This window comes from Prionailurus viverrinus, chromosome D3 (genome assembly GCF_022837055.1).
Source record: "Prionailurus viverrinus isolate Anna chromosome D3, UM_Priviv_1.0, whole genome shotgun sequence".
Taxonomy (NCBI): domain Eukaryota; kingdom Metazoa; phylum Chordata; class Mammalia; order Carnivora; family Felidae; genus Prionailurus; species Prionailurus viverrinus.
In genome coordinates this window covers 8,979,163-9,005,242 of record NC_062572.1, presented here as the reverse complement: position 1 = coordinate 9,005,242, position 26,080 = coordinate 8,979,163, and the positions used below count along the sequence as shown (strand labels likewise).

At 48.5% G+C, this 26,080-nt stretch overlaps 1 protein-coding gene across 2 annotated transcripts in view; it reads right to left on the bottom strand.

Annotated features, from left to right (window-relative positions):
- The window catches only part of CCDC63 (coiled-coil domain containing 63), a 35,921-nt gene extending 12,811 nt beyond the window's left edge, over positions 1 to 23,110 (bottom strand). The window contains exons 1-8 of one of the 2 annotated variants that reach the window (XM_047826565.1): positions 23,024 to 23,110; positions 19,024 to 19,116; positions 18,461 to 18,630; positions 15,383 to 15,572; positions 9,719 to 9,838; positions 5,576 to 5,757; positions 4,595 to 4,776; positions 2,421 to 2,641 (exon numbers count right to left, since the gene is read on the bottom strand). In XM_047826565.1, the coding sequence (XP_047682521.1) occupies positions 2,421 to 2,641; positions 4,595 to 4,776; positions 5,576 to 5,757; positions 9,719 to 9,838; positions 15,383 to 15,572; positions 18,461 to 18,630; positions 19,024 to 19,032 (1,074 nt within the window). In that variant the 5' untranslated portion in view covers positions 19,033 to 19,116; positions 23,024 to 23,110. The remainder of the gene's footprint in view (positions 1 to 2,420; positions 2,642 to 4,594; positions 4,777 to 5,575; positions 5,758 to 9,718; positions 9,839 to 15,382; positions 15,573 to 18,460; positions 18,631 to 19,023; positions 19,117 to 23,023) is intronic. The other variant, XM_047826566.1, reaches the window with a different exon arrangement.
- Positions 23,111 to 26,080: the final 2,970 nt, after the last annotated feature.

Here is a 26,080-nt window from a genome sequence, read left to right as displayed (position 1 = left end):
AGGCTGCCGGCTGAAGGAGAAAAGGATGGCCCTCATGAGTGAATGGGAAGGTCCAGGTCAATCACTGTTTGGGAACCATTTCCTGGTGTCTCCCACTGTGTGCAGGGCCATCCTGAGCACTAGGAAAGAAGAGGAAGTATACTCTTGTGCCTGTCCCCTGGAAGATCACCTTCCAGAAGGGAGACAGAGGGAGAGGAGAGACCAGCTCATCTCTCCCACCCCTACCCCCACCACACACACAGAGCTGGACATTCTCCGTTTTCCCCCAAATCCACCTACCTCCCTTCCTGCCCTAAACCCCAGGGGCTCGGCTCTGGGCTCCCTGGTCCCCTGGCTTGGGGTGGGCCCGGACAACAGGACTGGAAAGATGTTGGGGGTACCTGTCAGGTCACTAGCTCGGTTGTATCCCTCCAGGAGAGACACATGGACAGCCTTCTCCCCTGATTCCAGAAAACGGCTCCTTCCCCTTACCTGTTCTGGAGCCCTCTTTTGTTTCTCCTGCACTTACCCTTCGTAATTTCCTTAAGCCATTGTAAATAGTGCCTTAAAAAAAAACCCATCTCGGGGCGCCTGGGTGGCGCAGTCGGTTAAGCGTCCGACTTCCGCTCAGGTCACGATCTCGCACTCCGTGAGTTCGAGCCCCGCGTCGGGCTCTGGGCTGATGGCTCAGAGCCTGGAGCCTGTTTCCGATTCTGTGTCTCCCTCTCTCTCTGCCCCTCCCCCGTTCATGCTCTGTCTCTCTCTGTCCCAAAAATAAATAAACGTTGAAAAAAAAAAAACCCATCTCAATTTACCCATTTGGGGCGTGCCATATGTTTCCTGCGATAACCCTCACAGATAGCACCACCTTCATTTCCATCGTGTTCCTGTGCTACCTGTGGTATTGTCTATCACTGTCTATTGTATATTAAGAGTTTTCTTTAAATCAGCCCAGTTGTGTTCATTTTATTATGTTTACCCTTATTTCCTTACTGTTACGAGTATTTCTTATCATCCTAAGTACTAATGTGCATTCAATCAAAAGTTCACAAGCTATGTTTATCCTAATCCTCATAAAAATTAACTCATCACTAGTAAATTAAAATGTTTTCCCTTGGGGCGCCTGGGTGGCTCAGTCGGTTAAGCAGCCGACTTTGGCTCAGGTCATGATCTCGCGGTCTGTGAGTTCGAGCCCCGCATCCGGCTCTGTGCTGACAGCTCAGAGCCTGGAGCCTGTTTCAGATTCTGTGTCTCCCTGTCTCTGACCCTCCCCTGTTCATGCTCTGTCTCTCTCTGTCTCAAAAATAAATAAAATGTTAAAAAAATTTTTAAAAATAAAATAAAATGTTTTCCCTTATATTCTGGCTACTGGCTACTTACACATAGCCAGTACACCTGCTCCGTATTTAGGAAACAGTGACATTGCAAACGGAAGTGGCCCGCCTCGTCATACAAACAGCACGGGGACCCCAGAGGGAGGAGTAATGAACTGCCAGAGGTGATGACATTTGTGCAGGGTCAGGACTAATGAGCAGTATTTCATCAGAAGAAAAGCAGGAGTGGGGGGGGGGGGGCGGGGAGGAAATGGCACAGGGAGGCCTCAGAGGAGGGAAAGGTCTAGGATGGGTGAGCCTAGGAGCTGCCCAGGGCACCCTGGGCTCGTGAAGAGAGCTGTGTCTGCTGCAGCAGGTTGAAGCCAAATTTTGAAGGGACTGGAGTGTCATACTAAGTTTAGACTCTATCCTGTTCAGACAGTTCCAAAGGCTGCTTACGTGTGTTCTGGGGAGTAAGTAGCCCAAGAAGCCAATTTAGTTTGGGAAATGATGGGCTTAACCAAGGTAAAGAAGTTTCTTTACTGCGGGACTCGTCAGAGCCTTCATTATGCTCATGTATATCAAGTGTCTTCAAGATGGTTTGACCATCTCTACTCAGTTCTGTGAAGCTGCTGATTAACAGGAGTCAGCAAGCTCTTAAGGCAAAGGGCCAGACAGCAGATATTTTAGGCATTGCAGGCCAATATGATCTCTCTCGTACATACCCTCTTTTTTTTTTTTCCTTACAACCTTTTAAAAAATGCAAAAACCATTCTTATTAGCTCAGGTCTGTACGAAAACAGACCACAGGCTGTATCTGGCCATGGCTATAGTCTACTGAACCCAGGACTATAGAACATGCCATGGGTTATGTCACTATGGTGGGGGGGGGGGGTGGTGACAGGACCACACTAAGTGTTTGCATCAGCTGAAGGCAAATACCAACTTCAGAGAGGTTAAAATGTAGGGGGGAAAGCCTGGGGGAATATGGTGTTTCCCAAACCGATCAGACCCTGAGGCCCTCTTCTCTATAGAGCAGCTCAAGGTGTGTTTCAAGGAACCCCCTTTGAGAAAGGCCGTTATGAGAGTGTGTGGGTCCCGGACCTAGGAAAGAAGAGCAGCCCCGACCTGGATTCTCTGGGTCTTCTTGTGCATCATCTCCATGTCATTGTTGAGCTCCGTGACGTACATGAACCGAGCAAAGTTCTTCTCCTCCTTGGCCAGAAACCCCTCGATGAGCTCATTCAGGTCCCCGTTCTCTGTCAGCTTCAGCAGCCGCAGGTGCGCCACCTCGTAGCTCTCAAAACTCTCACCCTTGTTCTTCCTCTTGTACTTCTTTGCCTTGAGGGCTGGGAAGGAAAAGCCGGGAAGTGTGAGGCTGAGAGGAAGCCACTTGATGCCAGGCGGGGAGCCGGCTCCGTAATGTTTACTGTGCCTCCGGGAGGAGGCTAGGCTTTTCCAGGAGGGGGAGCGCAAGAGCTTCGTGCCTAGTCGCTTCACAGATACGTGACTGAACATCTACTATGTGCCAGACGCTGTGCTGGGCTCTGCAGACACACTCCCCTGCCCCGTGGAGTTTCCAGAGCCGGAATCAGACAAGCAGAGAAGGGAAAAGGAGATGTCCATGCAGACAGAAGAAATACAACCATCACCACTGTAGCCCAGGTGATGGAGGAGACGCGTCAGGTGCTCTGACGGGGGAGCTGGGTGGCCAGGGAAGTCCTCTCCAGGGAGATGACATTTGAACAGGATGAAGGTCAAGGGAGCCCTGTTGGCAGAGGGCCCCAGGCAGGCTCAGACCCTGGCAAATTCAAGGAATTAGAACCAAGAAGCTTCTCCAGGCTTCATTCTCTCCAGCCTGATGCCTGCAAAAGCCCCACCTTTCCTGAACCCAGTCTTCTCTCTCTCTCTCTCTCTCTCTCTCTCTCTCTCTCTCTCTCTGTGTGTGTGTGTCTCTTTTTTTTAGGGAGACAGAGAGAGAGAGAGAGACAGAGAGAGAGAGAGAGACAGAGAGAGAGAGAGAGACAGAGAGAGTCTTAAGTAGGCTCCACACTCAGCACGGAGCCCGCCGTGGGGCTCAATCCCACGTCCCTGGATCATGACCTGGGCCAAAATCAAGAGTCAGACACTTAACCAACTGAGCCACCCAGGCGCCCCAGTCTTGTCTCTTTGGTTTGGCCTCCACATGACAATCACAGGGATCTTTCTAGATCTTCCTAGGCGCCTCTGGCCACGTGACTCCTTTACGTGTTATGTTAAAGAGTGAGAGATGGGGTTTCTCAGAAACACACTTTTCACAACATGGTCCCAAATGTAAAGACAGGAAGAGCCAGGAGATGCTGAAGGAACAAAGAACAAATGCAGCTTCCCGGGGGGCTCTCAGAAGAGCTCAGATTTTTTTCCGTCTGTTCAGGAGACAGTGAATACAACGGCCCTGAGACTGTCCTCCTTAGAAAGGGCTCTTCTTGCAAGGGTGTCCCGTGGCTGGCACCTGGGCACCTCAATGGTAACCAGTGCCCTACAGGGATATAAAACTTTGCCTGAATGCTAGGAGGGACTCCCTGTGCCTAGGCTGGGCAGATGTTGTGTGGGGTTGATGCTAAACACGGACTTTCCTTCCAGGAGGCTGGCATTTTGGTGTGTGCAGGGGAGAGGACATTTATGTCACCAGCCCCCAGTAAGATCTTGGGCACCGAGGCCGTAATGAGCTCCCCTGGCAGACAGCTCTTCACACGTGTTGTCACATTGAGATGCTGGGGGAATTAAGCACATCCTGTGTGACTCCCCTAGGAGAGGATCCCGGAAGCTTACTCCTGGTTTCCTCCAGACTTTGCCCGGTGCCCCTTTCGTCTTCGCTGAGTGTGCTTTGTGTCTCCACCTCCCAGCCATGCATGTGCCTACACACTCAATCTTTAGAGTCCTCCTAGCAAATTGCCAAACGTGCGGACGGTCCTGGGGACCTAATACCCGAGTCTCCCCCAACAAAACAATGGAAGGAGAACCTCAGAGTAAGGACACATCCTATGGGTTAGGGTTGGCCAATAAAATACAGGACTCCCGGTTACATTTGAACTTCAGACAAACAATACATTTTTAAAGTATAAATTGTGTCCCAATTGTAGATAGCCTACAAATAATGTTTATTTTATTTAAAAATTTATTCACTTTATCTAAAGTGTCGATTTAACTAGGCATCTTGTAATTTTATTCGCTAAAGTTGGCATGCCTACTACAGAAGGACTTGGGCACCCTCAGCTAAGATGGGGGGGGGGGGGGAGAGAGAAAATGCCTGGAGAACGTACCTTCTTCCTTTTTGCTCTGCTCCTCGAACTCCAGACGATCATTCAGCTTCATGAGCAAGAAGGACTTGAGCTTGGTCTCGTGGGCATAGACACGCTCCAGCTCTCGGATCTCCAGGTTGTACTGAGAAATGTCTTTCTGCTGGCGGTCCTTCATGGCGGCCATTCGAGCCATGGCTTCCAGCCTGAGTGAGGCAGGCACAGGGTCTGAGCGTCTGGAGATTCCTCCCTTCCCCTCCCTTCCCCTCCCCTCCCCTCCCCTCCCCCTACCAGACCAGAGGGACTTTCTGCCAACGGCCATCACTTCTTTGAATCGTGGAGGTTGCTGGGAGTGGAAGAACAGCCCTCCTTACCTGAATGACAGGAGCTGCTGGCTCCAGACCATCCCCAGGAAGTGAGTTTTCTATCATCATTACCACCACCACCACCATCACCATCATCATCACCACTTGTCAGTTACTGTGGCCCAGCGAGTCCTTATATACATATATTGTTTATTCCCCACTACCATCCAAAGTGGTCCTACAATAATACAGTAATGATGGATGGAGCCAGGATTCAAACCCAGATCTGACTCTAAAACCTGTTCTCTTCACAGCCCAGCTATATGCCTCTTGCCCTGGAGTGGGAGGCAAGGAGATAAGCCGGACCGAGAGGCCCCTAGGACCAGGGGCAGGGCTACCTGGAGGAGGCGGTTCGGCAGAGAAATTTGAATCTCAGTCCTACCACATCCGCCATTTACCTGGCTCTCAGGCAAATGGCATCTCTAAGCCTCTGTATCCTGGTCCGTAAAATAGGGATAATAACCCCCGGGGCAGTTGTGAGGGTTGCAATGATACCCAGAGAACCTGGCATCGTGCTGGGCACACAGTCAGTGCTCAGAGTTATTATGATTCAAGATCCCTCAATGCATAAGCCCAGGGGCAGAGGTGCTCGGCAGGGGCTTAAGAGACATCCCTGCCCCTAGGTCTCCCCGCAGCCCACCTCTGCTCATAGGCCTGGGCAGACTGCTCGATGGCCACATTCATGGTTTTCTTCTGCATCGATAAGCGCCGCAGCAGCTGCTGATACACATTGTCATACGCAACCTTCTCATACCGCAGGTCCTCGATCTCCTTCCGGAGCTTAGCATTGGTGGTCAGCATCTTGTCAAAGTGCACGGTGACCTGTGGGCGGGGCCGTGCTTCAGTACTGAGCTCACTCCTGGGGCACGAGACAGCTTCCGAAGACAGCCAGAGGGTGGGAAGGTCTTCCCCCACCTCCCGCCCCAGGCCCACAGCACCGCTTGGGAGTGCTGGGTGGGAGACTTGGGCTGGCCACCAGCTGGCTAGGTGGTCTTAGGTTAAGTCCCCCCAGCCCCCGGATTTTAAATTTCTCAACTACCTTTATACCTAACTTCCAGTGTTTAGCAAGGGCAGGGGAGAGAGGAAAAGGTAAATAACGCCATGAGGAAACAAGCAGTCGAATCCAGAAGGTAGAACTTTCTAGAAGACAGCTGACCCAGACTCTTCAACAAGTTGGTGGCTGGAAAGAGTTGGGATGGGGCTTTTGTAGAGCAGGGTTTCTCAAACTTGGCACTGTTTGGGCCTGGATGATTCTCTGTGGTGGAGAGCTGTCCTGTGCTTTATGCTATTAAAGAAACATGCCTGGTCTCTACCCACTAAATGCCGGTAACACAGGAGTGCCTGGGTGGATCAGTCAGTTGAACGTCCGACTTCAGCTCAGGTCATGATCTCAAGGTTTGTGAGTTCAAGTCCCACATCGGGTTCTGTGCTGGCAGCTCAGAGCCTGGAGCCTGCTTCGGATTCTGTGTCTCCCTCTCTCTCTGCCCCTCCTCTCTCTCTCTCAAAAATAAACATTAAAAAATAATAATAATAAAAATAAATGCCAGTAGCACAGCCCCAACCCAGTTGTGACAATCAAAAATGTCTCTTTTTATTTTTATTTTTTTTTAATTTTTTTTTTAACATTTTTATTTATTTTTGAGACAGGGAGAGACAGAGCATGAACAGGGGAGGGTCAGAGAGAGGGAGACACAGAGTCCGAAACAGGCTCCAGGCTCTGAGCCGTCAGCACAGAGCCCGACGCGGGGCTCAAACTCACGGACTGTGAGATCATGACCTGAGCCGAAGTCGGCCGCTTAACCGACTGAGCCACCCAGGCGCCCCGAAAAATGACAACGTCATTTTAGAGACAATGCCCCTTTGGGGGCAAAATCATTTCTGCTTGAGATCCATTGTTGTCGATTAAAGAAATTTAAGAGACCTATTAGGTGAAACTTGACAGTCTCCAACTTTAAAAGACATTTTGGAGCCAGCCAGAGAAGTTTTTAACGTGGGCCATATTAAGGAAATAGTATTAATTTTGTAAGGTGTGATAATGGTTTTGTGGCTATGAAAGAAAACGTTTGATTTTTAAAGATGATTGATTTTAGAGATGGAGGTATTTGGGGTGAAATATCATCATGTCTGTAATTTACCTTAAAATACTTCAGGGAAAAGAAGGGTGAAACAGAATAGTAAAATGTTAACAAGTACTAAATCTAAGTGATAGGTATGTGGGTGTTCATTATTTGATTCCCTCGACTTTTCTGTACATCTTAATAAATTTATCCTAATAAAAAAATTTTTGTGAGGAGTGCTCCCGTAGACACTGAAAAGAAACAATTGCAGAAAATAGTCCTGATCATAAGAAAGCAGATTCGATCAGAGGTTTTCAAGGCATATTTGGAGAAACCTTAGGCTTCCACAGGGCTGAGATGGGGTACGGCAAGTGAGGCCACCAGGATGCAAAATTTAAGGAGGTACTCATTTTCTGGTGTCAACCCTGCATTTCCATGAGTGCTTTCTTAAATTCTGCACTCTGGGCTCTTTACTTGCCTCACCCTAGTCCTGGCCCCGGGCTCCTCTGTAGGATATGTCAGTAGCCACCACACAAGGGAAGGGAATCCAGGAACAGAATCATCCTAATTCTCTCAATATCTTCCACTTACCCTTAAGAAGATATCACTTATCAGTCATTTACACTGTAGTGTGAATTCTACTCCAGGACTGTTGCCATGCTACCCATCCTCTGATTGTGGGATAAAAATGGGGAGGACTCTCACGCCCCATTGAGTAAATAGAGGAGTCTTTAAGGTCATGGAATATTTGGGGACCCTGAAATAACCTTTAGAGTTGGTTACCTAATCTACTAAAAGGCACACCCAGAACTGGTCAGGGAAGAAAGGAAAGGGGACCATTTTGAGATGCAAAAGAGCAAACCTCTCAGAAATAAAATAGGGGACATAAGACAGACGTTACAGAAATAAAAAGAATTATAAGGCAATATACTGGGAACAATTGTATACCAACAAATGAAGATAACTTAGATGAAATGGACAAATTCCTAGAAAGAAACAAACTAATGAATTGATTCAGGAAGAAATAGAAAACCTGAATAGATCTATAAACAAAAAAGTAGACCTCTATCATGCATACCTTTATTCATTCATTTAATCAACAGATGTTTGCTAAGTACCTACTCTGAGCCTCACACTGTGCCAGGCATTAATGATTCTTAACCAAGGGAATCATTAACCTTAACCTGGATTCGTAACCTTTGGTTTCACTGGGGTTTTCAGTAAGAGTTTCACTGGGAGTTTTAATAACAGTGCAGATGCCTGGGTCTAAGCCTTAAAGGTTCTGACTCAGAACCAGTGAATCTGGAGGGGACCCAGGAATCTGCACGTTAACACAAATCCTAGGCTTTCTGAGACATGGGTACAAATCACTGTGCGTGGATATTAAAAAGACACTGCCCTGTCTTCAGTCCACTTTCAGGCTACCGGGGCAGACAGAGGTCATATCCAATTACCTTCAAACATGCCCAGTTAAAGCTTGATGGTCAGAGTTTGGGGGAAGCTAAGAGCTTTGCATAATGAGGCACTGACAGGCTTCCTTCCAAATCAATTCACTTTCCCTCTCTCCTGGCTCATTTTGTGAGAACTGTAATTTCACAAGTCAGACTGAAATGTGTTTGTACCTGCCCAGCATTGCTTCTTTCTTTCTTTTTGCTTTTCCAGGAGAACCATTTCTCCCTAGCTCTCAGTCCACACTGTTGGATAGGGCTGCCCTCCCTTGACTTCGGGTGGGGGCTGTGGGAGTGGGGGGAGTGACACAAGCGTAGTTATGTGACTCAAGTCCATGTATTTCATTCTTTTGACCACCATGATTGGTTTAGGGATGGGCACTTGACCCAGGATGGCCCAGTGGGAGCCCTCCCTGCGACTTATGATTGAATTCTTAGGAAAGAGATTGTCTTTTTCTGTTGGTGTTTGTTCACATTGGGGGGCTGCCCAAGAATGTAGTCATCTCTACGCAAAGGAGAGATGGACAGAGAAAGTATCCTAAAGACATGCTTGGGGCATCTGGATTCAGCTATTCCTGAAGGCCCCACTTTTGCCCCTGAAATTTTAGTTCCATGACCAATCCATTCTCTCTCTCTCTCTCTTTTTTTTTTTTTTTTTTTTTTTTTTTTTTTTTTTTGCTTAAGCCAGTTTGCAATTTAGAAAATCCTGCTTAATGCAAAACTCACTATAAACTGAAAGCGATCAGGAAATACCACTCTTCTCTTTATCTGGTTATGCATGTCTGTGCTGAATATTTCCTAGAGACAACATCAACAACAACCAAAAAGTACCAGGTCTCACAGAGGTGTGAACAGGTTGCGATGGGAGGGAAGGTCTAACTAATGCTGCTTGCTGAGGGCTAATATTTGAGCTGCTTCTTGAGAATGAGCAGGAGTTTTTAAGTCAAGTGACTAAGAACAGGTATCCCGGGAGGGGTGGGAGACGGGGATGGTGGGGGGAGGCGGGCAGCAGCATGGTACATAAAACGCAGAGAGCAAGAAAGAGAAAGGCACCTTGGGTAACAGTGGGTCAACCAGTGGATGGAACAGAGTGGATAGAGTAGGGTGGATGGTAAGTCTAAAAGGCTGCCTGGCTTGTATGAACCCTATTATTTAACCTTCTTCTGAGTCAACCAACAAGATGGATGTGTTCTGCTAAAGGTACCATGGCGATCATTCTCTGCTCTGAGCAAAGGGAAGGCAGAGCGGTTTGCAAAGCTGCAGAGAACACGTACGTACGAGATTCAAACGGGTTTCCAAAATGTGGATCTGTTTTTGCAGTTTCCGGGGGTCATTGGCTTTCTGTATCTTGGCGAAGATCTGTTTTTGGTTTATAATTTTTTTTTCCATCTGAGCAATCTGGAAAAAAAAAAAGGAGAGAGAGAGAACCCCCCCCCCAACTGTGTTAAATTAATATCTATATGGGTACAGATTCAACAGTTCATTAACTTAAGTGTGCTAAAATAAAAACTCTAATGTTCTTTCCTTTCCTACAAAAGGATTTTTTATTTCTCTCTCGAATGCATGCTCAATGCAACTTAATCTTAGCCAGTTTGGGGTAAAATGAGGCGATTTAGAGTTTTTGCTTTTACGTGTGCATGTAAATTTCACTCACCTTTTGGTGCAAGCTTCTTTTGGTGAGGTAGCATGTCACCTGTGGCCAAAAGCATCGCTAACACGCCATGCGCTTTATGCACTGGGATCATAGATTCTGACTTCAGAGAAGGGCCATACGCCCTTGCCATGGCTGGCAGGAGAGAATTTTGGTGTTTCTCTCTACCCTTGCAGCTCCAGCCACGTTCTCCAGACCCAAGCATACCCCCCACCTCTACCCCCGCCGTCACCTTCCCACAGAGCTCACTCTGTATTTTTTCATACAAGCGACAGTGGATCATGTCATTTGCTCACACCACTAGCAACGTGCATAACCAACCTGACATACAGCTTTAACCCAACCCAGCCAGAGATCCAAATTGCCTCCCAAAAGTTAGCCCCATCTGGAAGCAGCTGGCTAGTGCTAAATCCCAGCAGGTTCTACAGAAGTTTATGGAACTATTATCTGAAGACAAGTGAGTGCCAGGTCCTAATGTGTCAGAGGTACTTTATCTTCTTAGGGTTTGGACTGAGACTAAGCTCTGAGACTTTTTTTTTTTTTTTTGGAACCCTGCTGGGTGAAGGGTCAGGGCACTGTCATTTAAAGCAATTTTTTATGTTCTTGTTTGTCTGGAGGTAGTAACTTGAATTCACTATCTGAAGCCCGGCTCCTGTCTGGAAATTGAGAAGTTCCAGATGAGAGACGTTAAGTGCTTGGTGTAATGAAATATAAAGTTTGTCAGCTACATGGAGGCTGGCTTCCAGCTGGGAGCAAGGCGCTCCTGTGCTGAGCTTGGGCTGATGAATTCTGGGAGCAGTCGCATCCTGGGTTCTATGTTAGTGCCCCTGAGATGGTGGTTTCCTTTGGTTATTGCCAAATCTTCGGGAAGTCTATACAGCACAGTCTCAGTTATGGCCATGGAACATTGAGAGAAAAATCTATACTAGAGGTTGCAAACTATGCCCAAGCAGGTGGCATAAAAGCATAAAGTGGGCTCACTATAAGACCGTACAGGATGGTGGAGAATATAGAAAACTGGAGCACATACTCCCTGCCTTAAGAGGCAGCAGCTCATATCATGCAACTACAAATTATAGAAAATGCAACTAAACAATGGCTCAAAAAGTTATGGTTTAATCTTCCTCTCCATAAACGTGCCAGGTTAAGTTCAGTAACTCAAGGAACTAAACACAAGATCTCTGTAATTCACCTGGCCTTTCCCTGATGGTCAAAAAATGGCTGCCACTGCACCAGCTTTCACAGTCATATTCCAGGCAGGAAGGTAGAAGAAGCAACATGGACAAATGGCTAGGACCTATATCTAGGAAGCAAAACTTTCTAGGCACCCCCAACAGACTTCCCCTCAAATTTCATTGCCCACCTTTAGCTGCAAGGGAAGATGAGAAACAGCTCTTTAGGAATCTGTTAGAGAGGAAGAAATAGAGAGTGGGTAAACAGCTGTGGTGTCACCACAACACTATTTAGTTGCAGTTGTCCCACAGAAATTCAGGGTCAATGTTACCAAATCTTTCCAACTTTTTTCTTTTTTTGAAGAAAAGTCAGATACCCAAATTTTTACATGAAATCTCTCAATTTTAACAAGTTAACTAATTAAAATAAATTTTAAACACTGACTGGGCCAAAGCCCTCATGTTGTCACACTTAATCTGTCCTGAAGACCACCAATTTGGTCTACACCCACATTTAATCTTGAAGGAACCACAGTATGCTGATGAAAGATGGTTTCAGGCAGTGAGAGATACCAAGCAAAGGACAGAAGAATGTTCCAGAGCCAGGTAGCTGGAAGAGGTATGAACAGCCAGAACTGTAATGGATGTGGTGGGTTGTTGGCCCCCAAAACCCAGCTCACCCCAGAAGGCTGATCCAAGCCAACCATGGTAATTCTGTCCCCTCTGCCTATGGTTTATTCTTTCAAGGTTGGACAGGACTAAACCAGTTAGGGCCTATAAATTAGTCAGGCTGATTGCTAGGGAAGCTTCTGGAGAAAGTGTCCTCATTTTCTAAAACAGTCATAGGAAGAGATAGTCTGTCTTCTTTGTAAAAATCATTCTTTTCTGGAGGGCCATAAACAGACCAGATTGGGCTCTCACACCACAGTTTACTGCCCCTGGTCTAGCCCCCAACCAATTATAGAAATTTCATTTCCCTTTGCCAGTGGTTGGCCTAGAAGTAGGTATATGCCCTGGCCAATGAGCGAAAATCAGCTGGAGAGTTTCTGTGAAATATTCTCTCCCTCATAAGTGAGAATATCATATAAGAACAAGACCCCCTATCCTTTCTTCATATCTTTGAATGTGATTCTGTGAGAAGCTATACCAGCTAAGCTTTGGCAGCCATCTTGTGACCATGAGGCGAGGGCCAACCAAGAGGATCGGAGAGAAAAAGACCAACCCATCATTGTAGAGCTACTAACCCGTCTCTGGGACAATCTTTTTCCAGACAGACATCGTATTATGTGAGAAAAACAAACTTCCATAGCCCAACACATGCCCACTGGTACATCAAGCAAGATGGCAGCTCAGATGATCAGGCATCAAGGGAACCGCTAGGTTGCCCACAAACTCGTAAGGCATGTGAACGCTGTTTATGATTCAATCATAGTAGCCAGGCTTTGGTTCAAGTCAGACCCCCGTCTACTTTCTTCTCTCTTATGCTGTGCACAGTCAGCTCCCTCAACACAGAGCCCCACTAACTCACCTACGAAGTGAAACAAACGACTCGTTGTAATATATGGGAGGGCAGCATCTCCGGAGCAAAGCGTGGCCTGCGTCGAAGGGATGCCCGCCCCTGCCAGAGTTCACCGGGGGACCTCAGGTTCTAGCTCCTTGTCAAAGGATGCTGTGGTGTCAGCACTCTGCCCAGTGACTCTTGCCATTAAACTCAGCCTCCTGTTCCCTTTGGCATCTCTTTGTCAGACGTTGCTTTTGTGACGCTGAGAGTAATTAGGCCTCTGCCCAACGAGAGACACATCCAAGGCTGCACCGCCAGAGGAATGCGTTGCCTACGCAAGGTGCTCTCTCCAGCACGAAGGCATAGGCTTATTTGCTCTTTGAGGCCAGGCAGGGCCTGGTGAGGTCCCTGCCTCCAGTGACCTCTTGCAAGGAGGAAGCTCTGGGCATAGCAGCAGGGGATTCTGGGACCCGCCCTCCCTGGGATGGAGCTGGGCAAAAAGGGGTTTTGTACAGGGCGGTGAGCCCCATGTTCTTTTGCGGATTCCAAAGCAGGCTGCCTTTTCCTACTATTTCTGAGGACCCATGTCCCCATCTTTTCTTCACTTTTCCTCTTTCTTCACTGCTAGTGCCTCCTTTCTCATCCACAAATTCATTCATTCATTCCTCAATGATTCTTAGATGCCCTCTCTGTGCCAGACAACAGGGGGACGCTGGTGATCAAGACAGTATCATGGCCCCTGGCCTCAACACAAACCTATAATCTAGGACTAGAAACAAGCTATGAAGCATAATTAGTCCTAGGAAAAGGGAGATGTAAGGCATTTTGGACACGTCCAGTGGGAGCATCTGGCAGGGAAATGAAGGGACAAGTATCCGGCAGAAGTAGCATTTGGGCTGAGGCCTAAAGGATGAAGAGGAGCTCCCCAAGCACAGAAGATGGAAGGGCATGTGCAAAGGCCTGCAGGGGAGAGACAGCACTGTAGGTTTATGGAGGTGGCCGGTGCGGATGGAACACGGAGGGGGGAGCAGGAGGGAAGGTGGAAGGGGCAGGAGGGACACAGGGCAGCCGAGCCAGCAGACCACACGGGGAGTCTGGCCCTTGTCTCAAGAACAACAGGAAATTACTGAAGGATTTGCAAGCAGAGGAGAGATGTAATGAGATTTCCAGATTCTTTCAGTCAGTAAATATTTATTGAGGGCCTACTATGTGCCAGGCACTGGCACACGCGTGGGATGTACCGAGGGGAACAAAACAGACATGGTCCTTGCCCTCCTGCAGGTGACACGTTATAGGGACAGATGACACCTGTGTTAAGCCATAATTACCACTATGAGAAGTGCTATCAAGGGGGGGGCCATGGGATGTCGTGAAAGGGGCCGAGGGGGTGCTCTGGGATCTTCTGTTTGACTCCTGAGGTTCACTCTCCACTCTGTGCCACCCACCCTGCTCTGTGCCCCAGGAAGCTGACCTGGAAAGAGTCCACAATGGCCTCCTTGCCCTGGGGGTCCATGGGTGAGAAGAGAGAGGTTGGGGTATTTGTTCCCCCTGGCATGCTCCCTGTGTTCAGGTTCCGGGGTGTGCCCCCTGCCCACTGTGGCTAACCCTACAGTGCCTCAATGTCCCTACTCTGTGCTCACACCCTTGTAAACAGTGCCTCATAAAACTCTTCTCAAAGTACCTTACTGAGCATACTATTTGTTTTTGGCCAGGAACCTAATTAATGCAAGGGGGATATGCTTTAAATAGTAGAGAGGACATAGAAAAGGCCTCCCTTTAAAAGTCACATTTGAGCTGAGACATAAAAGACAGACAGCGGGGATCAGGGGAACGCGTGCAAAGGCCCTGAGGTCAGACTAGTTTTCACATATTTGGAAGGGGGAAGTCTTCTGCAGCTGGGTGAGATGAGTGAAGGAAGGAATGACGTGGGATGAGAACAGAGGGGTAGGCAGGGCCTAGATCACAGGGCCTCTCAAGCCATAGGAAGAGATGTAACCATTAACATTGTCCAACAAATGTCTCTAGCTCTTTGCCTTCTGGATACATACACTTCTTCGACCCTTTTGCGGATGGGTAGAGTTGACTATTTGGGGATGGGCATTTGGAGTATATATGTATTTGACTATTTTGAGCCTATGGGTCATAAGCAGAAGCAATGTACTGCTTCCAGGCTGCAGCTTTCAATGGCCAGTGTGAGACTTTCCAGAACTTTTTTTCTCTGCCACAACACCTGGCAACCTGGTCCCAGGATGAGAAGATATAAGAGCCCCTAGCCAATCCATGACGGACACAGCAGGAACGAAGAAGAAACCTTTATCGCTCAAAACACTGAGTTGTGGGGGAAGGGTGTTTGCGTGCAACCTAACCTCTCCTGACCAACACAGCTCGGGGTTGAGAATTGACTCTAAGGGTAGTGGGGAGGCGCCGGCGAGCACAGCGGAGGAATGGTCTGGCAGCACTGGGAGAGTAGGGGTCCCAAGGTGGTGGAGTGACCACAGTCACCTTTAGAATATGGGGCGGTGGGTCAGATCTGGCCTAAGGCATGGTGGGTACTCCCGCGCCCCCCACCCCCGCCCTTGCTCCTCACTCTGGTCAACCCCCTACGAGAAAGACCACACCTTCTCATCCAGTTCTGCCAACAGCACCTTCTGTGATTTAACCAGGGCCTCGTAGTCTTCCTTGGTCTGCAGCAGGAAACACAGCTCCGTGTAGTTTCTCTCATTCAGTTCCACGTTCTTCGAGGACTTGATGAGACCCAGAAGCAGAGTGATCTCCTCCTGCTCCCTCTGCAGGGTCTTGATTTCCTTGCTGTTGGGAAAGCAGCACGTGATTGACTCTGAACCCCGCCCCGAGTTTACCTTGCCCGGGTGCCCCAGGCTCCTTAGCGCTGAAGGAGCCTCGGAGAGGTACTTCCCGCCCCTGCAAGTGGCAGGGGCTTGTCAGGGTTGGGGTCCAGGGCTAGAACTCTGACCGCCCGCCGCCCAGTTCACCGCACCTTCCATGGCTCCGCCCGTCTCTAGCGGGCCTTTGCTTGCTAGGGAACAATTTGCAGCTGTGCCTGTCAACACCTGAGTTCTAGGACCAGGCCCTCTTTTGCCAGCAGCTCATGGGCATCTGTCTGATCTTGCTGACTTTCTTTCCAGACTTTGCAGCCAATGATCTCTGGTCACGAGAGGCAAGCCCATCAGCCAGGCATTTTCAATTTCGCCTCAACACAGAGATGCTCCGTAACCTCCAACCTCCCCCACTGTCTCTACGCAGGGTGCTAATGATTTATTAAATGACTGACGTGAGTCTTCTCTCTCTCTTCTCTCTCTCTCTCTCTCTCTCTCTCTCTCTCTCTCTCTCTCTCTCTCTCACTTTCCCCTCTGGAGAAGAGAGGGGTAGGTGTGTGGGCAAACAGGGATTTTGAAAAGAAAAGGCTCGCGCGACTACTCAACAACCCAATGACTGGAAACGGCACAGAGGCTGTTTCTGGCCAAGTCTAGGCACCGACACCTGCTGCACAGTGCGGTCTGCAGACCCGCTGCCTGCATAGCCTTTGGAAGCTTGGAGAAATGCAGAAGCTCAGGCCCTAACTCAGGACCTATTGAATCAGAATCTGCTCGGTAACAAGATCCTCAAGTGACTCATGCACATTAAAGTTTTGGAAGCATTGTTCTAGAACAGCAAAATGTTCTAGGGTTGGGGGGGGGGGTCTGCAAACATTTTTCTTTAAAGGGCCAAAAAGTAAATATTTTAGGATCTGCAGGCCCAGATGGTCTCTATTGCAACGATGCAACAAAGTAACCATGGGAGACGCATAAACAAATAGGCGTGGTCATGCTCCAATAAAACCTTACTTACAAAAACAGGCAGCCGGCCAGACTTGGCCCAGGGGTCATGGCTCGCTGACCCCTGTTTTAAAGCAACACGTCCAATAGAATTTCTGTAATGATGGAACTGTTCTCTATCTGCACTGTCCCATAGAATCCACCAGCCACGTAGGCTGAGGAGCACTTGCAATGTGGCCAGTGCAAAGGAAGAACTGAACGTTAAATGGTATTGCACCAATTATAAATGTAAATAGCCACCTGTGGGAATGCACCCCTAGTTCTAGAGCAGCTTGTCTTCTAACCCTGGTAGCTGGGACCTTTCTCCCCATCTTAAGCCCCTCTTGGCAGGGGGGTCTTTGTTAAGGTGGAGAGAAAAACGAACAGAGTCCACCAGAGTTAGGAATTCAGAGGGCTCAGCGAAAGCAAAAGGAAGGTTTGTCTGTCTTATCAGCAGGACTGGGACCCGGAGTGAGGCGTCCCTAAATTTAAGGAGGCTTTCACTCTGAAGGTGGTATAGGTGCAGGAGAAGCACTGGAAAAAGCACTCCCTTAAATATTGCACCCTGGGCACCTCACTCAGCTCATCTCAGTTCTGGCCCCTATTTATAGGTGTTTCCCTTGAAGAATCTAAGATCTCTACTTTTCCACTCCTTCCCCTTTAGGTCCGTCACAGTGAAAAGTGGGATGAAGGTGGTAGTGTGAAGGGTAAGATTCCAGAAAAACTGTCAGAGACCCACCAGGAGGGAGGCATTTCCTGATGCCCACCAGCAGGAAGCTGTGAATCAGGGCTGCCAAGCACAGATGTGCAGGTTGTGGACTGCACAGCCCAAGAGAGAACCACCTGCTTGAAAACCGATCATTGATTTCTTGACTTAGTACCCTTTCCTGGGAGATGCTTCATCTTGTTCTAACAAAATCCCTATGTGATGACAGTGTTTCCAAGAGATGGCAGTAAAGTGTCTTGAGAAAGGGCGTCTTTTTCTAATTCACAGGAAGATCCCAAACGGACTAGCGGTAGCTCTGTGTGAGTTGAATCCATAGAAAATGGAAAGAGCTCCTTTTCCCCTACCCTCTGAACTTCACACGTCATCTAACAGTAAGATTTTCCTTCTAATAATGGGCAGTTTCTGCCTGTATAAATGTTAAGGATGTACCTAAGGAATTACATTCCCTTAAAGGGACTCTAAGGATATTTGCTTATTCAACCCCAGGGAACACCTTTCTATTGTCTAAAGAAGCTATCAACATCATAATTTCTAGGACAATCCAATTTCAAATATTTGATCTTGCAGACTCCATAAGGATGCACAAGCAGGAAATATATTTTGGGATAGACACAGCCTGATGATTTCCTCTCCTCGGGGAACTCCCCCACCTCCATTGCCAGAACCATGGGAGTGACAATAGCCATTTTGTGCCCTATGGTCCTGTCCCTCCCCCGGGCACAGCTGATTGGACCAGAAGTAGACACCTGACCCAAACTAAGCCAATCAGATTCCCTCTTTCCTGGGACTTTGGGATTCACTACAGTCTGTGTGGTCCTTGGTAGCTCAGGAGTTGGGGCAGCCATCTCCCACCGGCCAGTGCTGAGATCCAGATAGGGAAGAACGAAACCCACGTGCAGAAAGAAACAGGAACCAGAAATCGTTTTTCATTCGGGTCCTTCCCTGAGGCATGTCTGTCCTGCCCCCCTTGGAGTCCCTGTGACACCCTAATTCTGAGAATAAATTCTCCCTCCTGCTGAAGCTGTCCCACCTAAGTACCCAGATTGGGCTCAGAATCGGCTTCCTACCCAGAGGCCACATGAGAAAGTAAATCCCATGAAACCAAATCCAAAACTTTCTCCAAGTTCACTCAGTACAAAGCTCTGACCATCACTTACTGCTGGTTCGAGATCTTCTGCTGGGAGCAGAAATTGAAGGACTTGCGACTTTCCACCATCTTCCTGAATTGCTGCTTCAGCTTCCGAAGCTCAGCCTCAGCCAGCTGTTCTTTGACCTTCTCTGAAGGTTCCTTGAGAACTTCGGAGCGTTTTCTCCTGTGCTTCTTTGACTGGGTGAGATGGGGAGAGGCATTGACCAACGGGTTGGGTGACCAGAGAAGCCTACATTTCAGCCCAAGGGCAGAGGGCAGAGGGTGTCTGGGGGCAGGGCTAGAGGTGGGAGACTCCCCTTGGGTGATGTCAACTGCTTATCTAGTGGGGGAAAACCCACTCTGGGTTGCCAGGGTAGAGAGGAGGCTGGGCCTCATTATTGCATACTGAAGAGGCGGCCTTGCTGTGTGACCTTGGGTGAATCACTTAACGTCTCTGAGCCTCCAGTCTCTCGTCTATAAAATGGGTGCATATAGATTTGTGATTAGCATTAGATGAGCTAATGTATGTATAGTGGCGAGCACAGTGCCTGACCCACAGCAAGCGCTCCATACGCAGGAGCTCATACCTACCGTCGGCATCTTGAAGGAGTTGTGCGCTCCCTATGCTCAGATACCAGGGAGGTCAAAGCCAGCGAGCGCGCCTTGCTCTGTCTCTGCAGTGCCCTGTCCACAGTGGCAAGAGGAAGAGAATGTGTGAGCCTCCCTGCTGGCGATTAAGGACCCGGCGGGCACCTCCTCCCTTCCCCACCCGCTGCAGTCCCTTCCTCCTCCCACCACTTGGCACGTGTGGAGGACACGGCAGATGGCTGCCCGGGTGTGAGAAGAGCCTTCTTCTTCTTCTTCTTCTTTTTTTTTTTTTTTTAATACACAGTGTTTGCCTGAAACCTGTTCCTCTCACAATTTATTATTAGGAGCCAGGCAGACGGTTCTGGCGAGCCGGTTACCCTCCTGCTCCCTGTGTTCCCAAAGAAGAGGGGGCAAATGGCATCAGGGCAATGTGTCCTCTGATGGGGTTAAAATGCAATTAGCCCAACTTCAGCTTCAGTTAAGGATAGAACACACACACACACACACACACACACACACACACCTGCCTTTTAAAGCAGGAGCCATTGGGGTGTGCCTAGGTGGCTTAGTTAAGCATCTAACTCTAGATTTGACTCTTTTTTTTTAATGTTTGTTTATTTTTGAGAGAGGCACAGAGGGTGAGCGGGGGAGGGGCAGAGAGAGAGGGAGACACAGAATCTGAAGCAGGCTCCAGGCTCTGAGCTGTCAGCACAGAGCCCAGTGTGGGGCTTGAACCCACAAACTGTGGGATCATGACCTGAGTTGAAGTCAGCCGCTTACGACTGAGGCACCCAGGCACGCCTTGATTTGACGCTTGATTTTGGCTCAGGTCTTGATCTCATGGTTCATGAGATTTAGCCCCACATCAGGCTCTGTGCTGACAGTGCAGAGCCTGCTTGGGATTCTCTCCCTCTCTCTCTGCTCCTCCCCCACTGGTTCTCTCTCTCTCTCTCTCTCTCTCTCAAAATAAATAAATAAACATTTTTAAAAAATTATTTTAAAAATTTTTAAAAAGCAGCAGCCAGTAGTACAAGAGAGGCATTTTTATCAAGTCATAACTTCAACCTCATCTGGCCCATGTATTCAGAGGAGGGGACTACAATGTTAACCGCGCAAGCCCTGGAGGACTGTGAGATCTTCTGCACCCCAACTCCCAGACTTCAAGGGCTGGATTTCTAAAGCAGAAACTTCTGGCTTTGCCACCCATTGAGGGGTCCTCCAGTCCAGTGGTTTAAAGTCCAGTGATAGGTTGTCCCAATCATCAAATCTCAACAAAAATTCCTCCTCATCCACTTATTAACCTTGGGCAAGTCACTTCAGTGCTCTGGGCATCATTTTCCTCATCTGGAAAACAGGAGAAGTTCTAGAAGGCATCTCACAGGTTGGTAAGCAGTAAGGCACCTAGCAGTGAGCCTGGCACATAATAAGTGCTCAGTAAACGGGCTGGTATGATATGATATGCTATGGATTGTTTCATACGTGAAGGTCCAGTGTAATAACTGTTTACGAGGGCTTGAGGAGTGTGTGGCATTCCTCTGTCTCCTGGTAACAATACCCTGGTTTGCTTGGGGAAGCTGCCCATTCCTTCACTCCTGGTCGGTTTTTGCTCCCTGGGGCGGACCCCACCCCACCCCATCAGATTGGGCCATATGACTCTGGAAGGGCCAATCAGAGTGCCGGATCCCTGGTCAATCTGCATAACCCCACCCTTCCTGGCCTGAGTGATCATTTCACGGATGGGACCGACCTTGGCTGGTCCCAGCAGAGTGAATAGTGGGGTTTAAGATTGAACATTCAGGAAGAGAGCAACTTGGTTTCCTGCTGCTTTGGAACCTATGTAAATGAGGTAGGAGGGGCTGGCAGCCTTCTTGCCCCTGCAGGGAGCCTGAGAATAAAGCTAACATGGAGAGGACAGAATGGTGAGAGATTGAAACTTGGAGACGTCATCCAAACCCCAGGAATTAGGCAAGCCTGAAGATACCTCTGGGTCAGGCCCAATTACATGAACTAACATATTCTCCTAAAACAATCTGAGAGGAGTTTTCAATCAGTTGTAACCAAAATGTGTTCTCACGCCTGAAGTGGTTAGATCCATTTAGCACACGGACTAAGCCCCTACCGTGTGCTACACATTTAGGGAATTCAGTGTCAAGTCAGCCTTCAAGGCACTATGAATTCTGTCCAGGGTAAAACAGTGCAAAAGACTCCACAAAGGAGGTGAGGTTTAATTTGGGTTTTGAAGGATGAATAGGAGCTCACCAAGCAGAGAAGAAAAGTGAGGAAGGAATTCTGGGTAGAGAGAACTGCCTGAGCAAAGGCCGAGAGGCAAGTGGATAAAAGGAGTACTCAGAGAATGCTGTGTCATCCAGTCCAGGGCGCAGCATCCAGAGGGAAGTGACTGGCAAGGAGGTCTGGAAAAGCCAGGATGTTCCTTAAAAGGATGGAATAAGACCAGTGTGTAAGAGAGCTCAAGTTGGGGTAAAGGCTGTAGCAGGATTTACCTGACTGATGACGTTTAGCCAAAGGATACTCACTTTGGGACCTCTTTCTACTCTGGAGTTTTATGTAGCTCTAATTTCATATTATCCAGAAGCTCTTCTATGTTCAAGGGTTCTTTTGGATCCACGAGGATCTGCGATGTACCTTTCTAAAAGCATGACTCAAGTAAACCTGACATTCACTGACAGTGTGATTCCACCTCTCTGAGCCTCAGTCTCCTCATCTGTAGAATGGGGATGCCCACACCCACCTCTTAGCATAAACTAATGTGTATAAAGCTCTTAGTGCGGTGCCTAGCACATAACAGGCATTTGATGAATGTCCCTTGCTTGTGAATCAGGACTGTCAAATATCAGGTTATCCTGCCCTGGAGGGTATTTGGTTGTGCTGTGTTTTCCCCCAGGAGCTGGAGGTACCATCAGCTTCCTACCTGTTTGCTGACACACAGAGTCGGTCTCCCCTGGGCTCTTTCCAGCTTCCAGACACCAACACAGGCCTCTTACTCTCTGTGCCCACTGGGCTGGGACTATCCGTTCCCTGCGGAGAGATTTACCCCCATTCTCACAGCTGGGCCTTGAGAAGCCCCACCACCAGGCATGCTGGCCCCTGACCCACCACCCTCTTATTCGAGGGTCTCAAACTTGAAGCCCTCAGGCAGACTCAACCTACCTTCGGTCCTGGTTAGCAATCGGTGTTTTAAAATGTGAATGTGGGTAATGTCCTTACTCTCCTGACTGCAGACTCCACTTCTCCCAAGTGCCTAACTCCTCCCTCCAATTCCCACAGTCCCTGAAACTGCCTGGAGCTAGCAGGGGTTCGAGTTGGCAGTTCCTGAGAGGAATCTGCAGCTTGCCCCCTTCTGAGGACAGTAGTATGCAATGGAAAATGCTGAGAAGTCCAGAGGCCCAGGTCAGGGATCACCAGGCACATGCTGTCTGGTTCTCTGGGCCTCATTTCATCCACTACAATATCTATAGTCTCGGGCACATGAGAAGCTCTTAGCAAATAGTGTTTGAATGAATGAAGTCCCCCCCCCCCCCCCCGGGGCCGAGATCATCTTTACCAACTAATATGTAATACGCTGGGGTAAGGGAGGCGGGCTCCTCCTTTGCTGCTGAATTTTAACAACCTGCTATTAAAGGAAAAGCCAGACCGTGACTACATGGGTTATAAAACGCCGGGTCTGAGACAGAAGCTGGGCCCCAGTCTGTGAAAACTGAGTGAAGGCTGCCTAACTCAGTAGTAAGTTAAACATATGCTTGCCAAGCAGGGGTGCAGAAACACACAAAAAAAATTTTTTTAATTGAGATCTTTATAGGGGGAAATGGAAGTTTGTTGGATTTTCTTGACGTTATCTTACACATTGTAATTTATTTATATTTAATTGACATTTTCCAGATTAGGGCAGGTGGTAGGAAAGGGCGGGGGCAGCCACCACGTCTTTGCTTTTGCCCAGCAGGGGGAGCTGTGGAGCAGCAAGCGTGGCCAGAGCCGTGAAACTTACCAGGGGCCGATGGCCCCAGCTGCGTGTCCCGCCGCTGGAGCCGCTGCGGGGTCCAAAGGCACCGAGAGCGTGTGCGGCCCCGCTGCACCCACCCCCCAGACCCGCGTCTGGGAGTTCTCGGACCCCTAGAACCCGCGCCTTTGTGACCCGCACAGACGGGGCGTTCTCCCCTGGAAGGCGCTGGGAAAGCACAGGGCCCTCGGGAGAGGACCAAAGGGAATGGAGGGAAGGTGGGGGTTGGGGACGTGACACACCTCTCAGCGACCCCTTCCCAGACTAGCCGCACCCCCACCATACTGAGTAACCGGCGCTCACACCGGCCTAAGGCCCTCCGCCCTCGTGGCTGGCATCTCCGGTTCCTGCTCGTCTCCCTCTCCCGCACACTTACAGCAGCCTCGCGGGATACAGTCTCCACACGCACTAAGAGGGATCCACTCCCTCCTGCTCTGCAAAACAAGAAAGCCAGGATTTAAGAGGAAGAAAAGAACGTCACCAGTGCGGGAGGGGGGAATTTGCCCATCATTTTTCTTCGGGCGCACCCACAGCCACCCTCTATGAGCTTGACACAGGGAACCCCCAGTCTGACCCAGGTCATCTGGGCTGAGCATTTTTCACTGGCCGAATGGAGTTTGGCGGCTTAAACATTTTTCATACACATGGCCCTTAACACAAGCCGGCCACTTGTCCTGGGGCTCCAGGTTGCTCAAAGCAAATGATTGCAAGCACGGGTTCACCAGGGTAATTTTGATTCCATGTGATTTCCACCTTACCTACTAGGCCCTGGAATTATTGTAGCTCAGCCATACTAAGAGCTCCATTTTTCTTATCCCTAAACCCTGGGGGCAGAATGTGTTTTAGAACTTAACTACATGTTTGGTTTCAGAAAGGCAGTATGGTGCAGGAGGCGGAGCACGTGGTCCCTGTTCACTGGCAGCCATGTTGTAACCATGAGGAAAGTTAGGGTATGGCATATTACGTATGGGGTTTGGGCAACATGTCATGAGCAAACACATTAACGTTTCTGCAAGGAAACGTATGAATACTCATACCAAGTAGAATAAGGATTTTGAGCAGCCTCATGTCAGGCCTTGATTATTCACGTGAAGTTTTCGGCACAAGTGTTAGCCTCCTCATTTTGCAGATGAGGAAACTGAGGCTTGAAGAAACACGGTGACTGTTGCAGTAGGTGGGGAAGCCAGGATTCGAATCCAGGGCTGTCTGTTTCTAGGGCCCCATGTCTTACCATAACCCTGACCAAAACCACAGCCCCAGACCCTAGCAGCAATGCTGGAAGCTGGTATTCAGCATGTCTCTGATATTTAAAGGGCCGCCGCAGCCCTCTGCTCCATGCATAGCCTAGTGACTCACACGTTTCAAGTGTCAACGACTGAAAAACGATTAAGTTCAATTAGGTTCAGGACTTGTTAAAAATAGGCTCTCCCTCAGAAGAATTTACTCTCCCTGCCTTTATGGGCACAGATCTCAGCAGCCCCCATGCAGAGAAGTGCAAGGCTTTTTAAATTAGAACATGCCAGAATTGATTCTGCTAAAGAGATCTTCGGCTCCATCAGCAGGGCTTGGAGCAGACTGAGATGCCAGCTTGCCAAAGCAAGGAGCCAGTGGTGAGAAATGTTGGCGATAACGGAGTCTACAGAATGGAGGAGGAAATTAGAATCAAGCTCCAGAGCGGCTGGGCAAAGGCTTTTGGCTACAGACCGGGAAGCTGGTTGTCCAAATGAATCTTTGGCTACAAGGATCAGAAATCCACTTGAAATGATTCAAAATGATTTTTCTCTTTTTTTCCTTCTCCAGCATCTGTTCTCCCTTCTTCCTTCCTAGCTGATTCTGATTTGTTCAGGTAACCAGCCCTCTCCCATGCAGCCCAGGTGACCAGAAGTTGATTTTCACTGGTATCTCCAGGGTAGATTTTGATTACCCTTAGCCAATCACAACCTTTCCATCCTCCGCACCAATGATTGGATCAGGAACATAAGTGCAAGCCAATCAGTGCATAGCATTCTCCTGGAGACTGCAACTCTTTAGAGAATAGGTACATAACTTACAGTGGCTTAAAGAGACAGAAAGGAAGTATTTATAGTCCAAGGTTGGAGGGGAAATGCTTTTTCTAGCTCCATGGATGGGAACAAGGAAGCATGTGGCCCCTGTTGTTGATAGCAGCCCTCTTGTAACCATGAGAGAAGCCAATGAGAGAACAAAGCCAACACATGATGGAGGGAAGAGCCAAGAAAGAGTTGCAGAGCAATATACCTGGAACTTTGATCATACCATGCCTGAAACCCACTCTGCACTTCCGATTATAAGAATTAATAAATTTTCTTATTGCAGCCAAAAGCAGGCTAACTTATACGACTACTAGGGTTATCATGGGTGAACTGGAGGCACAGCCCTGTGAGGAATAAGAACTAAGAACTTGGAAGTTACCGGGGACCAAGTCAGCTCTTCTCTCCAGCTCTGTCTCTCAAACTACCTGGTCTCTCAACCTAACCTCTTGTTTTTGTTTTTGTTTTTGTTTTTATTTTTTAAAGCGAACTCTACCCTCAACATGACACTTGAACTCACAACCCTGAGATCAAGAGTTCCGTGCTCTACTAACTGAGCCAGCCAGGCTCCCTGATCCCTTATTTTTAAAGACTTTTTTTTTTTCTTTCCCTTCCTTCCCAGCTTGCTTCTTTTGAGTTTTCTCACTTTGGAGCCCAGTTTAAAAAAAAAAAAATCAATGTTCTAATCTCAATTTCTTAGGAAAGAGAATCCAATTGGCCCGGTCTAAATTTGATATTCACTGTCGGCCCAATCATATGGTATCAGGGGACCATGATCAGGGGATACAATAGCACCTTTGTAGGAACTGTGAAAGTAACTCTCAGAAAAGGGGGCACAGGCAGGGAGGGCACAGCGTTATAGTGAAGAGAACACTGGACAAATTGTTAAGATACTCAGGTTTTACTCCTGGCTCTGCCACTGATTTGCTGTGTGCCCTTAGAAAAGTCAGTTGACCTCTCTGAGCCTTAAATTCTTGAAACTGCTAGGGCCAAATTG